The sequence below is a fragment of the Cavenderia fasciculata genome, assembly GCF_000203815.1.
Source record: "Cavenderia fasciculata unplaced genomic scaffold Scf_Dfasci-F-a-25c12.r2-5, whole genome shotgun sequence".
Taxonomy (NCBI): domain Eukaryota; phylum Evosea; class Eumycetozoa; order Acytosteliales; family Cavenderiaceae; genus Cavenderia; species Cavenderia fasciculata.
In genome coordinates, this window is record NW_004457729.1 from 564,954 (window position 1) to 582,220 (window position 17,267).

General features: G+C 33.4%; 5 protein-coding genes across 5 annotated transcripts; 4 read left to right on the plus strand and 1 right to left on the minus strand.

Annotated features, from left to right (window-relative positions):
- Window positions 1-121: 121 nt before the first annotated feature.
- Window positions 122-2,990, plus strand: DFA_00551 (uncharacterized protein; the record flags this gene model as incomplete). Its single annotated transcript, XM_004358483.1, has 4 exons — window positions 122-1,232; window positions 1,627-1,645; window positions 1,738-2,118; window positions 2,183-2,990. 4 exons carry the CDS (start codon window positions 122-124, stop codon window positions 2,988-2,990), a joined length of 2,319 nt encoding a protein of 772 aa, XP_004358540.1.
- A 955-nt stretch (window positions 2,991-3,945) lies between these two features.
- Window positions 3,946-9,559, plus strand: DFA_00552 (uncharacterized protein; the record flags this gene model as incomplete). Its single annotated transcript, XM_004358484.1, has 10 exons — window positions 3,946-4,290; window positions 4,379-4,825; window positions 4,908-5,221; window positions 5,296-6,153; window positions 6,224-6,554; window positions 6,617-7,069; window positions 7,261-7,280; window positions 7,365-7,962; window positions 8,028-9,414; window positions 9,513-9,559. 10 exons carry the CDS (start codon window positions 3,946-3,948, stop codon window positions 9,557-9,559), a joined length of 4,800 nt encoding a protein of 1,599 aa, XP_004358541.1.
- Window positions 9,560-9,668: 109 nt separating this feature from the next.
- hisS (histidine-tRNA ligase) lies at window positions 9,669-11,257 on the plus strand (the record flags this gene model as incomplete). Its single annotated transcript, XM_004358485.1, has 2 exons — window positions 9,669-9,962; window positions 10,037-11,257. The coding sequence occupies 2 exons, from the start codon at window positions 9,669-9,671 to the stop codon at window positions 11,255-11,257; spliced, it is 1,515 nt and encodes a 504-aa protein (XP_004358542.1).
- A 232-nt stretch (window positions 11,258-11,489) lies between these two features.
- DFA_00554 (uncharacterized protein) lies at window positions 11,490-16,160 on the plus strand (the record flags this gene model as incomplete). Its single annotated transcript, XM_004358486.1, has 9 exons — window positions 11,490-12,304; window positions 12,379-12,594; window positions 12,686-12,821; window positions 12,889-14,375; window positions 14,447-14,595; window positions 14,626-14,729; window positions 14,838-14,976; window positions 15,047-15,230; window positions 15,323-16,160. The coding sequence occupies 9 exons, from the start codon at window positions 11,490-11,492 to the stop codon at window positions 16,158-16,160; spliced, it is 4,068 nt and encodes a 1,355-aa protein (XP_004358543.1).
- An 89-nt stretch (window positions 16,161-16,249) lies between these two features.
- DFA_00555 (uncharacterized protein) lies at window positions 16,250-17,118 on the minus strand (the record flags this gene model as incomplete). Its single annotated transcript, XM_004358487.1, has 4 exons — window positions 16,250-16,372; window positions 16,435-16,616; window positions 16,663-16,812; window positions 17,094-17,118. 4 exons carry the CDS (start codon window positions 17,116-17,118, stop codon window positions 16,250-16,252), a joined length of 480 nt encoding a protein of 159 aa, XP_004358544.1.
- Window positions 17,119-17,267: the final 149 nt, after the last annotated feature.

Below are 17,267 nucleotides of genomic sequence, written 5' to 3' on the forward strand. Positions count from 1 at the left end.
ATAATGTAATCATGATGACACGCCCCTTTTTTTTTTTCGTTTTAGATTGTTTGAAGTATTCGATTTCATTGTGACATTTAGAGAGAGCAATAGTTAGTTAGAGAGAGAGAGAGAAAAGGGAATGTTACGATTACATTCAATGTCTTTTGCTCATGTTGTTGGTAGGTTCAACCACAATAGTGGTGGTTGTACGCCGACAACGACAGCAACTAGAATACTCATCGGTAGTGGAGGGATAGGCAACTATGGTCCGAGATATCTATGCTCAACAACTAGATCTAATTTGGTAGTAGATACTCCTCAGCAACATCAAGTCATAGATATGATGAGTAATAGCAATAATAATAATAATAGCAACCCAACAATAACATTGGATAAAAGAGGTCGAAAGAGAATATCGTATGGTAAATTCAAAGATCATTTGAATCAAGCAAGATCACAAGAAGATCATTTGAATCATGCAAGATCAAAAGAAGATGATAAAGAATATAACAACAACGACAACAAGGAGGTGGAATACAATAACAAAGATATTGTAACTTCGGTAGAGGGATACGAACCAAAAGGAAAACATAATGGTATTGGTGCATTACAATATCTGTTTGAAGAGGCATGGAGAAAGCAGCATGTTCGGAAAGCGGCACTTGATGGAGTAGAGGCTGACCCTGTGATAGTGCCGACAAGAGGGGTATTTGACCTACCATACTTGGAGGCACGGAATGGCGACTACCTCTTTTATCATGGGGAGACTACAGGTGGTATATCACATGGCAAGGTGATGTCGGTTGATACATACCATTATTTGGTTAAACCAACTGATCCGCCCGGCCCACTAGTCAAGGTGAAAAAGACAACCGTTGCTATTGTTGTGCCATTTCACTACCTCGACGTGCAAAAGGAGTTACGTGGCGCAATCGATCGTTTAGAATCATTCTTGGGAATGAAAACTGACATTGATCCAAAGACATCGTATCCAAACGCGTTGGTTAACTTTGTCTCACGGATTTCTCAACGTGTTGGGGAAAAGGTTGACCATTACGAATTTGAAAATGTGTTTACACGTACCAATCACAGAGAAACTACAATGTTAAACATTGCACCTGTGTTGGCACAGGAGCAGATACACCACGACTATCACTATATTAGACAGGCCGCCATATGGCTCTTTGGCCCGTTGACCAAACATTTGCAAGTTACACCCGACCCGTTTGTCGAGTTGCTTGCCTTTGCCTGTACATATCACTATCTCGCAAACATCAATATTGGCACACTCCTCGTAGGCAACAAAACCTTTGCATCACTCTCACATCACCGTACATCCAGTCTCGCGGTCATGAGCAACATCGCCACCATGGTTGAAAACAAGTACCATCGAAAGGTCATCCTACGGTACTGTCGTCAACACCTCCTCGACACGGTGCCCGACAAAATGGTCGACCTCAAATCCAAGTCCGCCACCCGTCTCATGGTCGACCTAAACACCTTTCAAGACAAGACCGGCGAACCCGTCGTCAAAAACCCCATGGTTCACTACATTCATGTGGACGGTCGTAGACATCTATCGAGAAGTCTACTACTTTTATAAATCTCCTCAAGAAATTCACAAACAATTCATTTCATTTTTAGTTAGACCACTTCAAATCAAGTATGCAAAAAGAATGAAACGAAAGAAAAAAAAGAAAAAGTACAATACATATTTATTAATTATATAATTTATTTTTATTTGTTTGTTTGTAGGAATGAAAAAGATATACCAGAATTAATTTTAAAGTTGGCAAAGCATTTGGAGAATAATCTACAGCGATGTAACAAAACACCAAAGACAGATAACAAATATGAAGGTAGATTACTTGCGACAACCAATTATGGAATGCATCCACCATTTCAACAATTTGGATTACCAGAAATACCAAAATTCCCTGATAATCGATTAGACCCAATTTCCAAACATTATACCACCCCTTCATTTAGAATTAAGTCACCGTTGACACAATCCAAGGATGATATAGCACTTGGACTATACCAAGAAAATGATACCGATTATCTTTTAATTCATGTTCCAAATATTGCTCATATTATTGAAAATAGTCATTTTATTGATAATTGGGCTGCTAAAAGGTAAATAGAAAAAAGTAATAGAATTAATTATTTGTATATTTACTTTGATTTTTTATATGTTTAGAGGACAAGCTGTAGAATTATCAAAATCAATCGTTCCAATGATACCATTTGGGTTAACAGAGTATCTTAGAATGAAACCAAATAAAACATCGGATTGTTGGACATTCCAAATTGAATTGGACAAGAGTACCGGTGGAATCAAGATGGATGCAGAGACTATGGAAATATCGCATTTCAAACTATACCCATCCAAAGTGGATAATATAGTGATGGTAGACTCTAACACACAAGATATTGAAGAGATTGATCCCAAGAGACCACCAATCAAAGCTAAAAACATCGTATTGGCAGACATGCCACAACCAAAACAACTACAAAAGATATTTGGTATTTTAAAGATGAGAAATGGTAATCGTACACAATCACTCTTTTCATCGCCTCATTATCGTGGCAGATACGTCTATAATAGAGAGACTGATAGTCACGAGTTTGTAGCTTCGTGTTTGGCTAGTTTTATGGCGACTGAAGCTACTATTACAGCCAATCATCTGGCATCGGTCTATTGTCTTCAAAACAAACTATCGATACCACATATTGGTCAACCCAATCCAAACGCATCAAACTTTCCAATTGAAACACTCGGACGTGTTTACAACCAGACATCCGTTTTACACGAGTACTCTAAAATCTATCGTCCTGATAAAATCACACTTTCCAAACCAACGCCACTTCACATACAACCTATTTACATACACTGGGTTTGCATCACCCTCTTCCTACTATCTCGACATTTTCGTTCAAAAACAAATAGCTGCATTTCAAATCGACCCTCAAGAAATGGTCCTTTCCCAGGATCATCAAGCACTTGAATCTTTAACTTTAAATCTTGATAACTCAATGAAAAGAATTAGAGATTATATTGACAAAATGTATGTACAAGAAGACTAATTCAATCCAAAAGGTTATATATTAATTCTAATTTGTTTTGCTTTTCTAGAAATTATAAAATATTAACAGATAATTTGAAACTATCCAACAAACCAATAGAAGGATACATGTTACCTGTAGATGTCAACAATGAACTCGTTCAAGGGTTCTTTATTCCATCGATTGGATTATCTGTAAATGTTTCACTATCCGAACCGATGAAACCCAACCCACGACTACATAAAATTAATATTGACTCTGTCATTGAACTTTAACAAATTGATCAAATAAATAAATCAAACTTCCCTGTCCATATATATATATATATAAATTATTCTTGACGTCTATATCACCTGATCTGATCACTTGGATAATTGAAAAATCAACACAAAAAGGTGAAGGTCAATAGCAAGGCTTGACCAAACGAGTGACTAAAACCAGAGAACCAAAACGCATACTGATGTCCTGGAGTTTTAAAGGGGGAGATTTTTCAAGGACAGTTTGAGAATTTCCCTTTTTCAAGCCAACTCCTCAGTCTGTCCCTTTTAAAATCAATTTAAAAATTTATCTTTATCCACTATAGTGTTATCCCTCAACTCATTCATTGTTATAATATATCTATCTTATCTATCTATCTATCTATAACATAATCATCAATCATCACTCATCATTAATATTTATTTATTTGTTAAGAAGCAAGAAAGAGTTGTACCATTCAAATCAATATACTCATTATTAAACTTGATGAAAGAATCTAAATATCCACCCTAAGGATTACCAATCATATCAATCACATCAAGAGAGAGTAGAGAAATAGAGAAATAGAGAAAAGAGACGATTACATTCGTTTAGTTTGTTTTATTTATAGAATTATTTCTATATCTTTATAAATACAGAATGAATCGATTTAAAGAAAAACTAAGCAATATAAAGAATAAGATTATAGAGACAACCAACAATGCAATCAATTCACCTTTATCTTCTATAACAAATTCTTCATCCTCAACAACACAAAATAGTAATAATAATGTAAATACAGAGGACAACAACAACCAATTTATACCATCGTCGTCGACACAAAGAAAGAAAAAGAAACATCGTCGTAGAAAAGAACCAGTATTCAAGTTTGTACAAGTTCAAAATACAGATTCATTAATGTCTATTGCTAGAAAATACAACATGACTGAAGAAGATTTAATGATTGTCAATAGATTAGACTCTAAATCAATTTATCAGGGACAAGTAAGCAAAAACAAATTGTTGTGTTTTGTTATATTCTTTTTTGTAATTAATATTAATAATTCTCTCTCTTTCATATGAATAAAATTAGATGTTAATGGTTTGTCTTAATTTTAAATGTTGTCATTTACCTACATCAACAATGCCGTCACCTAGTGGACAAATGTCACCAGAGTTATCATCTTCATCAGTGGTGGCTGTGGATATAGCTGAATTAAGAAATGAAACTACTACTACAACAACAATGATTGAATTGAATCCATCTGTTGTAAAGGAACAAGAGTATTTGGTTAAACAGATGGAATCTACCATTGTTGGTAAAGATCCACTTCAATTGATTCAATCTTATCAGTCATCGTTTTTACCTCATTTACGTGAGCGTTACGATTGGGTGATTGGTAAATGTGAGTGTACTAGTACTACAGAGGGACACAACATTGATCTTCAAAGTTCTCTTTCATCGTTACATGTATCTCCCGTCACTGATCCAATCATACGTTTTGAAAATGTTATGAGTGTAAATGAAAATATGGATCTTGTATGTATATAGACATAAAATATCATATGATATATATATGTATCAAATTAATTAATATTTCATATCTCTCTCTTTCTATTAGATGTGCACAGGTACAATTCATATAAATAGACATTATTTGGTATTTTCACCTCAAACTTCATTAGCTTCATTTGATAGAGTAGACATTGAAATTTGTGATATTACAGGATGGAAATTGGATAGTTATATTGATAAAAAGATTATTACAGAGACTAGTGATCTTACAACACTCAAACTATGGCTTAAAACAAATCCAAATAGCAAGGAATCAATCATTGCAAATTTACACAAAGGCGAGATATCATCAACCGATCAAGATTTTAATTGGGATAAAGATACTTTTCATGAATTATCTTTTATTTTAGAGAAATCAGAGTAAATAATCATACAAACAAACATAACTCGCCAATAGTTTAGGTATTAATTTTGTTCTTTTTTCTATTTATTAGGATAAATAATGAAAATGAAATTAAATTGATAGAAATATTGGGTAAACCTGTCAATTTAGAAGAGGATATATTAATTTTTACATCACCATCTGCGCCACAAAATACACCAATGTCACCATTAATTTTAAATAATAATAGTAAATTACTACCATCATATTCACCACCATCATATTTAAATTCATTACTTTTATCAGAAAATAATAATCATATTAATAATAATAACAACAATACTAACAATGAAATATCAACATCTACTAATAATAATATACCACCAACTTCAACATCATTTATTGATCAATTAACAACAACAATGGTAGCACAAGTATTACCTTCATCAAAAATCAATGAAAATGAATTAATCAAAGAAAAGGTTAATTGTGTTTTCGAGTATGGTAAAGTGAGTGGTACATTGACCTTGATGCCACATTGGCTTATTTTCCAAGCCGATCCAAACCATCCATTGGTCAAAAAGTTGGGTAGTATTAAATTCCAACTCAACTATACAATGAATCAAGTAATGTCTTGTGGTATGGTTCCAAAAACATTTTTATCACCAACTATTGATGATCCCCTTCAATTTGGAATGGATGATGAAACTACCACTAGTAGTGGTAATAGTAATTCTCAAGCATCAACATCATCTACAATTAATACTAGTAACAGTATTATACCACCACCATCTCCATCACCATCACCATTATCACAACCTACCACTATAACTAATAATAATAATAGTAATAGTCAAACCATTCCATCAACAACCAATTCAAATTCACAAGAAATGTCAAGTGTTCATGTTGTTTTACAAATTACGCCATTAGTAGAAAAGGATATTTTAATTGAATGTGAAGATGAAAAGTATGTACTTATTATTTATATATAGAAAGATTGTTTCTAATAATTTATTTATTTTATTTATTTTATTTAGATCACAATTTATTTGTAATCAAATTAGATTATGGATGGGAGATTTAAAAGAAAAAACTATAGAATCATCAATTATTATTGATAATGTTGGACCAAATGATACCTTATCACCACCTCCAAGATTGACAAAAGAACCATCAAAATCAAATCTATATCAAAGTGTATTGATGTTGTCTACTAGTATGGTAGATAGATATCTTGAAAGATCATCGGCAACATCAACCTATAATATTGAAGGTGAAATTCCATTTTCAGATCCTCAAGTTGATAGTTTTGTTCCAGATTTATTAAATGGTACTTCAACAATGTTATCAATGAGTGATATCTCTCAAGTATGTAAAAAAAAGAAATAGAAAAAAGAAAAAGAAAACTAATATTTATTTTATCTATTTAGTTAATTGTAGATTTACCAATATTTTATAAATTAAGAAATTGGACATTATTGTATAAAGCAGAAAAACATGGTATATCAATCAACACAATGTATAGCAAATGTAAAGAAAAGGGAGGATGTCTTTTAGTGATTCAAGATTCCAACAAAAATATATTTGGTGGATTCCTTTCCGATTCGATACATCCATCGAAAAACTATTACGGCGATGGCGAGTGTTTCCTATTTAGAATGAAACCATTCTATAGTTCCTATCATTGGTCTAAAGAGAATGACTGTTTTATTCAGACAACAGAGAAATACCTGTCGATGGGTGGAGGAAACAAAGGCAAATACGGATTATGGTTGGATGATAACTTTGAACAAGGAACTTCGCAGCGTTGTGAAACCTATGACAATGAACCTCTATCTCCAAATGAAGACTTTTTATGTTTGGATATAGAGATTTGGGGTTTTGTATAAAAATCATCCAAACCCAAAAGTAAATTATTGTAAATAAATTTAAATTATATATATATACATAGAGAATACATATCAATCATTAATTTATATTTTAATTATTTATTTTATTATTAATTATTTCTTATTTTTAAAACTACAACAAAAAAATCTTGATTATTCAAAGATCTTCTCTATTTCATTTTCAGTTGATAAACCTTTATACAATGTAGTTTAAACTTTTACAGTTAAAGTGATAGAGATAAAACAGCGTCTTTACATATGCAATCATGTCATTCATAATTATATTTAGATCAGTTGTAATAAGAAACAAAATATTTCAAATGATTGAAGAGTTGCCAAAGACTATAGACGATAAGAAGAAAACATATATAAAGGGAAGAGAACTATCAAAATTATCAGTGGTCGAGTTGGTTGGCAAGTATGGTATGCCATGGTCGTTTGTAGTTAGATTCCTTCCTCCCAAGACATTGGGAAAAATCGATGTTGCAGCAAGATCGTCAATGATCCACAACTATATTGCTCATCCCAATGCAACTGTCGACACTCTTAGACAGCTACTAGATTGGTCACCTGATTTTAAACTGACCCAAATCAATATTCCTAACGTTGAAATCCTCGAGGAACTATATCAAAGATACACCGAACCGATTATATTTAATCTCTACTACATAATCGAAATAGTTACAAAGAATGGACGGTTTGAAATTCTCGATTGGTTAAGGAGTTCCCGTCCAACTCATGGTGCCCTTGGCAAGCACGTCATGGACTCTGCCGCAGAACACGGTAGATTAGACGTTGTACAATGGCTACACAACAACAAAACAGATGGATGCACGGTCTCTGCTATGGATAAAGCTGCATTGAATGGTCATTTTAATATTGTCAAAGTATGTTCTTATAATAATAATAGATTAATGTCATGAATATTAAACTTATTCACTATTTTATCTAGTTTTTAAATGAGAATAGAACAGAAGGATGTTCAATTATTGGAATGCAAAGCGTTGTAAATGGACATTTAGAAATTGGTCAATACCTTGTTGAAAAGTATCCTAAAGAATGCGGTCCATCATTTCAAATTCACTTAAAGTTTTATCCATACAGTCAATGGGAATCGGATCCATTCATCAAAGCTGTATCGATGGGGCGAATGGACATTGTTCAATGGCTGCACGACAACCGTCCCCTCGAGTCGGCAAAAGGGACGATTGACAAGGCAGTCGAGACCAACAACCTAGAGATGATCAAGTATCTACATTCTTGCTCGATTGATTTGGCAACACACAAATCATTTGAATGGGCTGCCAAGAACAACCAGTTGGAGATAATGCATTGGCTACTGGCAAACACCAACGTGCAAGAATTCTCAGACGCTGTCATTCCACTAGCATCACGACATGCAACACCTGAAATGCTACAATTATTAAACAAACATCCTGCCACAGCATTCACACCATTTTGCCTAGACTCTGCATCGCTTTCAGGAAACGTTCCAAATCTCTTGTGGATACACCAAAACATACATTTGAATTGTTCGGTTGCCGCGATGAATATGGCATCCATGCGAGGTGATTTGGAAATGGTTCAACTACTGCACGAAAATGGTATTGGAGCATGCACAGACCTCGCTATCGATTATGCCGCAGAAAATGGGCACCTCCAAGTCATTAAATATTTATCGACCAATCGAAGTGAAGGATGTTCGCGCCGTGCTCTCGAAGTAGCAGCAAGAAATAATCATCTCGAGATTATTATTTGGTTGTTGGATAGGTACCCAGACCGCCTATGTCCAACATCAGCAAGTTTGATAAGAGCCGCTGAAAATGGACATCTTGAAGTGGTAAAGTATCTTTTTACCCACTATGCAGATCAAATTACCTCTTCAGGTCATCCTTATACTGCATGTGACTTTGCAGCTGATAACGGTCACGAAAAGGTAGTTCAATACCTATTGGAAAATACAACAAGTCAGAGATTCTCAACATATGGTTTGATGAGAGCTTCTCGAAATGGACACTTAGATATTGTAAAGTATCTCACAGCCAACCATAAAATGGAGGATCGTATGTCTGAATGTATCATGGATCAAGCTGCCATGAATGGTAAATTAAAAGTCGTTAAATATCTTTCCAAGCATCGTACCGAAGGATGTACTATCAAAGCTCTAAAAGATTCCATCAACAATGGGTATTTAAATGTTGCTTACTATCTCTACCATAATCGTCCAGAATGTAATCCTTCTCTACTACTAATTAATGATATACAAACCATTGATGATAAAAATATAAATATAAATATAAATACAAATAATAATAATAATAGTCAAACAAATAACAAAAGTAAAAATAATAACAATGATAATGAAAAAAAGAAACAACAATCATTGTCATCTAGACTATCACGCTTTTTTAAATAAATTTAAATTTTTATTATAAAGTACTCCTCTTTTCTAATCATCCATTTATTAAGATACTACTTTATTAAATTTTAAATTATTATTATTATTCGTTTTTTCCCTTTTTCGCAAAAACTATACCCGAGTGGGTAATGATCTTTAGATTTGTTTTAATTAAAGAGAGAGAGATAGAGAGATATGTCGACTAGTACTACAGATAACAAGAGTGTTGAGGATACAACCCAACAATTAGAAGGGTTAACAACCACTACTACTACTGCTACTGCCAAGCCAGCAGCTGCAGCAGTACCAGAAAAGAAACACAAAGAAAAGAAAGAGTCAAAGAAGAAGTTTGTATTAAAGACACCAAAGGGAACACAAGATTACACTCCTCCACAAATGGCTATTCGTGAAGAGTTGTTTAATAACATTAAATCATGTTTCAAGAAACATGGTGCTGTCACTATCGAAACTCCCGTCTTTGAATTAAAGGTATAAAAAATATAGTAGAGTATGGTAGTAGTATTAGTATATACTAATATTAGGCTATTTATATATATTTTTAGGATACATTAACAGGAAAATATGGAGAAGATTCAAAGTTGATTTATGATTTACAAGATCAAGGAGGAGAGATTTGTTCATTGCGTTATGATTTGACTGTACCATTTGCAAGATATGTAGCAATGCATGGTATTCGTTCGATCAAGAGATATCACATTGCACGTGTCTATCGTCGTGATAACCCTGTTATGACCAAGGGTCGTTTTAGAGAGTTTTATCAATGCGACTTTGATATTGCCGGCGAGTACGATTTGATGGTGCCAGACGCCGAGTGTGTCATGTTGATGTGCGAGATTCTCGAGTCGGTCAAGGTCGGCAACTTTGTCATCAAGTTGAACCACCGCAAGCTGCTCGATGCCATCTTTGCCATCTGCGGTGTACCAGCCGACAAGTTTAGAACGATCTGCTCGGCAGTCGACAAACTCGACAAGATGTCATGGGAGTTGGTCCGCAAGGAGATGGTCGAAGAGAAGGGTTTGGACGGCGAGGTAGCCGACCGCATTGAAAAGTTTGTCAAGTTGAATGGACACCCACGTACTTTGATGGCCCAAATCCGTGCTGAAAAGCTATGTGACGGTCACAAGGACGCTATTGCCACACTCGACCAACTCGACGTCCTCTTTACCTATCTCGAGGCTATGGGATGTCTCGATCGTGTCAGCTTTGATCTCAGTCTTGCTCGTGGACTCGATTATTACACTGGTATCATTTACGAGGCCATCATTACCGAGTCGGACAGAGGCAGTGTCGCTGCAGGCGGTCGTTACGACGGTCTCGTCGGTATGTACGGAAACACCGAGGTGCCATCGGTCGGCTTTAGCATTGGCGTCGAGCGTCTCTTCTCAATCCTCGAAGAAGAGGCCGCCAAAAAGAAGATCAAGATCCGTCAGAACCAGACCGAGGTCTATGTCTGCCAGATGGATCGTGACATCAACATTACCGAGCGTCTCAAGATCATCGCCGAGCTTTGGAAGGCCGGTATCAACACCGAGTACATGTACAGAGCCACCCCCCAACCCAAGAAACAAATCGAAGCCGCCTCTGACGCCCAAGTCCCCGTCATGGTACTCATTGGCAAGACCGAGCTTGAAACCAACTCTGTCGCCGTCAAAAACATGGCCACCAAGCAACAAGAAGTCGTCGAACGTAGTCAACTCGTTGCAAAGGTTCAAGAAATTTTAAAATCAATCGATCAAAGTCAAATCTCTAATTTATTCAAGTAAACCGTAAAATAAATTAAAAATAAATTTAAAAATAATAATAACAATAATGCATATTAATATGACCGAAATTTGGTGAAGTTACATGTCTCATTTTTAATTTACTTTTTTGCAACAAAGATAGGCTAATATATGTTATATTATATTATATATTAGATAGATAGATAGATAGATAGATAGATAGATAGATAGATAGATAGATAGATAGATAGATAGATAGATAGATAGGATAGTTATGAGTCATAATAACAATAGTAGTACAAGTCCTATGATTGGTGTTGGTGGTGTATCAATGTCGCCGACACCATCGACAATGACACCACCTCTTCCTCATCCTCCAACCTTTTATTGCAAGAATGTTGTTCAACCATCATGTATACTAGAGACACTTAGAGGTAGATTCTTTAAGGATAGTAATAATAATTGTGGTGATAGTATACTTTTGGTTAAAGAAACAATGATTGATGTTACAAGATATAATGATACTAGTAACCAGAATTCATTTGTTGTACCTTCTTCTCAATTATCACAACAACCACTACAACAACAACCTCAAGAAGAAAGTGAAACTAGTCAAGAAGATTCATCAATGTACAATGATGATATATCACCACTTGAACCATTATATTCAATTCCTTTATTCTCTATTGTGAGACAAGCTGTCATTCTCTCACCGATTTCAACAAACTATATCAATGCAAATACCATGGCACCAACAACTGCAACATCAACTACTGAAACCATGTCAGAAGCAGATGAACAATTCTATTATGGAAGACGTCAAGATGAGACACAGTCAAACTCATCATCAAGTGGAGGAGATTCATTATCAAGTAGGATTAAAAAGTTGGTAAAAAAGGAAAAGTATATTGATAGTGATTTCAGAGACCGAGATATATTGGTAGTTACATCAGATTCTTGTTATCTTTCATTCATGTCATGGTCCAATACTCTTATGCAATTCATCTCCATTCAACAATACAAAATATCAGGTGCCAATGCTAAATTTGATACTAAATCATTAGGTTCTAAAATTAGAATATCATCTTGGTAAGAAAGAAAGAAAGTAAAAGTCAAGATAATTGAAATATGATATTTATGTCTATTATCTATATGTATTATAGTCAAAGATTAATTGCAGTTTGTGCAATTAAAGATAATATAATGTTGTTACCAGTCAATACAAATAGAGCAACTAGGACAACCACAACAACGATTGTATCAAAACGAATAGATCTTAAAATCAAAGGTCCAATCATTTGTATGGGATTCTTGGCATCTTCATCACCTGACAATAATAATCATCATTTAATTTATTTACAAGTTTCAACTAATACAGAGTATGTTAAAGGTAGAGGTAGAGGTACAGGGAGGAGATAGATATAAATTATTTTTGTTAATTAATTAATTCTTTTTTGTTTTGTTTTATAGAATACATATGATTGAATTTAATTTATATACAAATGAATATTCAATACGTAAAACACATACACTTAAAGACCAACAACTCGTTCCATACCAATTTATTTCAATTCCAAATCAACCAAATTTATTCTTTTTGGTTTATGTAAGACAATAAGATAACATTTTATTTTGTATAGAATTAAGTATTAATTAGTTATTTCATCATTTAGGATTCATCATTAATTTTATTTAATAGGGATTTACATTCATGTTATAAGATTAATTTCAGTACTATTTATTTGGATTTTGATGAAAATGTTGATCGATCAAAGGAAATGATATCATCATTTTGTTGGACAGATGATGAGAAGAAACGACAAATATTATTATTGACTAGTGATCAGGGATCATTGTATAGAATAGAGTTGGATTTAAAGACACTCAAGAGTTTTACAGCTCAAGTCATTACACATGACCTCAACCCTATCAAATCAATATTACTACTTCCAGGTGATAATAGAACATTTTTGGTGGTTGGTGATCTTGCAGATAGTGAAATCATTCGACTCGACAATGAATTTAAATCAGTTGCCAAGGACAGAATTGGTGGATTCATTCAAAACAACTCACCTATTATTGATTTTTGTATAGATCAACAAATTCCACCTGCACTCTTACCACCCACATCTACTTCATCTGCTAATCCCTTATCATTCTCTCAACAACAATTATTACTTCAATCTTCTCCAACAAACAGCAATAATAATTTAAATTCAAGTAATCCTTTATTAGCATCATCTGATACAAATTATAGTACTACAATAACAGATAATAATAATAATTGGTTATTTAATAATCAATATCCAAATCATTTACAAACAAAGGTATTTATGATTTGTGGAGGTGGACCATCTTTTGGTGGAGTGAGAATGCTAGAGAATTGTGCAGCGATGGATATTATTTTAAAGATTCGATGTTTGGCAACTGGTATTTGGAGTTATTCCTATCAATCAGATATCATTACAATGGTATCACTATTGTCCAATGAAACTATCATCTTTCAATTCTACAGTAACAATGATGCATCTGATATTACATCCAACTGTAATTTCGTGACTGATCAAACCACACTGTACAGTGGTGTCATGACCAACGCCAAACATTATCTTCAAGCCACTCCAGACAGAATTCGAGCTGTATCGTGTGCATTTGACACACATGTCGATTGGTTCCCAGCACCCGAATATGGATCGATTGTACAATGCACTAATCGTGAATCGGATATCATCGTCTCTCTCTCTCGACAAAATACTCTTGTCCACCTCGAATATATCAATGGACAATTTATCCAAAAATCAATTAGATTGTTTGATTCTGATATTTCAACTATTCATCTACCAAATTCATTTGTTGTTTCAAGTTTTAGTAGGAGTACTAGTCAAAGTCAGATCCTATCAAAATATTTATTTGTTGGTACTTATACCAATGAAATTCATATACTCTCAATGGATGATGACAAATTATTATCGACTATCTATTCATACTGTCAATTACAAGCTATTCCACATTCAATAGTTGTAAGTCCGTTGGGTGATATCAATCATAATCTAAAAATCATTGTTGGTATGAGAGATGGATGTTTGGTCAAATTTGAATGGAATGACATAACCTCTAATCCATTTACTCAATCCATTATTTTTACTTCTCAACTTTCAAAGTATGTACAACAAAAACAAACAAACAAAGAGTACGATGAATACTTTACTTATTATTCTTTTCAATCTTTAGATCACATGTTGAAATTATAGCAAATGAAGAAAAGGGAGCTTTGATTATTACAGATAGATCATATTATGTTACTGGTAGTAAAGGTCATCTTTCACTTGCTACCATACCTTTTAATAATGCCTCTGGTGGTGCTATTCACAGTACCAATGGTAAAATAACAAAGTTTTCATTTATTACAGTTGGTGGACACGAGAATTTAACTGGTCTCTATATTGCCTCGGTTGATTTCTCTAAAAATAATATTACAAAAATACCTTCAAGAGATATTAAACCTTTAGATCAAGTATGTTAAATCATAATCAAAAAAAAGGAATCAAACACAATTGTGTTGAAAATACTAATAATAATAATAATAATGATAATTTATTATCTTTTTTTAATTAATCATTAGGGACCAAAAAAATTATTATTTATTAAAGAATTTCATATTCTAGTATTAATTTATGATAAACATATTTTTATTCGTGATTCAAACTATAAAATATTATATCAACGTGAACATAATATGGATAAACCTTTATTCTTAAATTGTAAGAATTGAATAGAAATAATAATAATCATTTATTTAATTTATTAATTTATTTATTTAATCTTTTTTAGATTGGAATACAAAAAATTTAATTATTTATGGAGGTGAATCAAATCAAAATAGTTCAACTAGAAATAATAGAGGTATTGCCTATTTCTTGAATATTCATCTTCAAGAAGTTGATATTGGTATTACTGAATTTAAAACATTACAACAACCAATTCCAATTAATTCAATTGTACCATTAAGTGATGGGTAAGAAAGAAAGAAAGAAGAAGAAGAAGAAAGAGATGGAAATAATAATATTTATTTATTTAATTATTTAATTATTTAATTATTTTTTCTAGAAATATAATTGTATCAACATCAAATGAAACAACTATACTTGATATTGCAAATAGAACAAATACATCATTGATGAATGCTATTATAACAACATCATCGATTCAATGTATATCATATCAACCTATTACCAATCGGGTGTTGTTTGGAACACTTAAAGATGGAATGTTTTTGTACAATTACAACTCGTCCAACAATTCGCTGAGAAAAAAGATTGGACAAAATATGCCACTTGCCACTGCACAATGTGTATTTATAACAGACGAGTTGTTTGCTGGTATTGATCGATTTGGTAATTTCTTGGTACTCGAATACGATGAATTGTTGGATGCAGATGTCGATCGATACGAGGTGCGCGACCCAGTATCAAACTACAGCATCAAAGAAGGGTGTCTAGGTCTACAACGAATGGAACAGAGCAACAATATTTTGGCGAGTGGGTCTAGTGGTGGACTGTACCTATTTGCTCGACTTGGCAAGGAAGAATACCAAATACTCGAGACACTCCAATCGATTCTCTGTCAATTCGACTTGACAAAGTCTCTGACTGGTAATGACCACCAATGCTATCGATCCGAAGTATCAATGGTAAAAAATATTCTAGACGGTGATATGTTGGTACAATATCTCGAACTTCAAGATACTTTACAAATATCAATTGCAACCATCATCATTGATGAATTAAAACAAAAACAACAATTATTAAATTTATTTGAAATGGATCAACAACCAAAACAATCCGATAATAACAATATTCAACAACAACAACAACAATTGCAATTGGAAAAACAAATAGTAACCATCATTATCAACCTTTTGGAAAAGATTAATAATTCCCTATAAACACAAGCAAGGCATTCTATTTTTTGGTAACTAACAACAAAAAGAAGGTTATTTTGGACAATAATCAAAAATAATATTTATTTAATGATTTACTGATTTGTTATTATACCACTTCTGAGGACAATATCCTTATTGTCTGGATCTTCCTTGAAGTTTTGATAGAACCATGACTTGGATGGAACTTTTTTTGGGTTCTTTGTCAGCTTGGCAACCTAAAATAAATGGTTTTTAATATTATTGGCTACAGACATTCCAATTGTTTCCAAACTCTTACCTCTACTCTGAAACCAGTTATAGTAAGTGGAGTCTTTGATTTTTGTTTCTCTTTGATGAGTTCTCTTGCTTTTCTCTTACCCTCCTCATCCAATAATTCACGCGACTTTGGCTTGGTCCCTTTTTCCATGGATCGCTTGATTTTACTGTAGTACTTTCTGTCACAATCAGTTCCTCGTAGATCTAACAAAGATATAACATTAATAATCTATTTGGAATCAATTTAAACCTATAAACCTTACAACTGCCCTTGGTCTATCATCATTTCTTTCTCTTCTAATATAATCTTCAATTCTCTTCTTTTTTGTAACATTTTTGGAGGCTAATGGACTACTCTCCTTGGTATGCCTTAATATATCTTTTAAATTTTTGCTCATTGCTAAATAATGATTATGATTAATATTTGATTGAACATGTTTACTTATATTGTCATTTTTAAAAAAAAGCGGGCGACATCCGCACTGTCGCCAGCCAAAAAAACAAATCAGTTATTATTCATATGAAGCTACTCAGCAAGCAATGACACCGAGATTTATGAACCATTAATCACACCATTTTTCACTACAATGGTGGTGAATATGATCAAATTTTGGGGAGGGGGTCATCAAGAAATGAAACCATCATATGATGGTAGCATAGCATGCTGCTGTTGCTATATACATAGATCCAAACCATCATCAGTCATGATCATGAATGAATAACTCTTTAGTTTAGTTTAGTTCGCTGCTACACTCTATCCATTTTCCATCCTCCATCATCAACATCAACAAATCAATCAATCACTTTGTCGTCCAGTTAGTTTATATAGTATTTTCTATATTTATATTTATTATT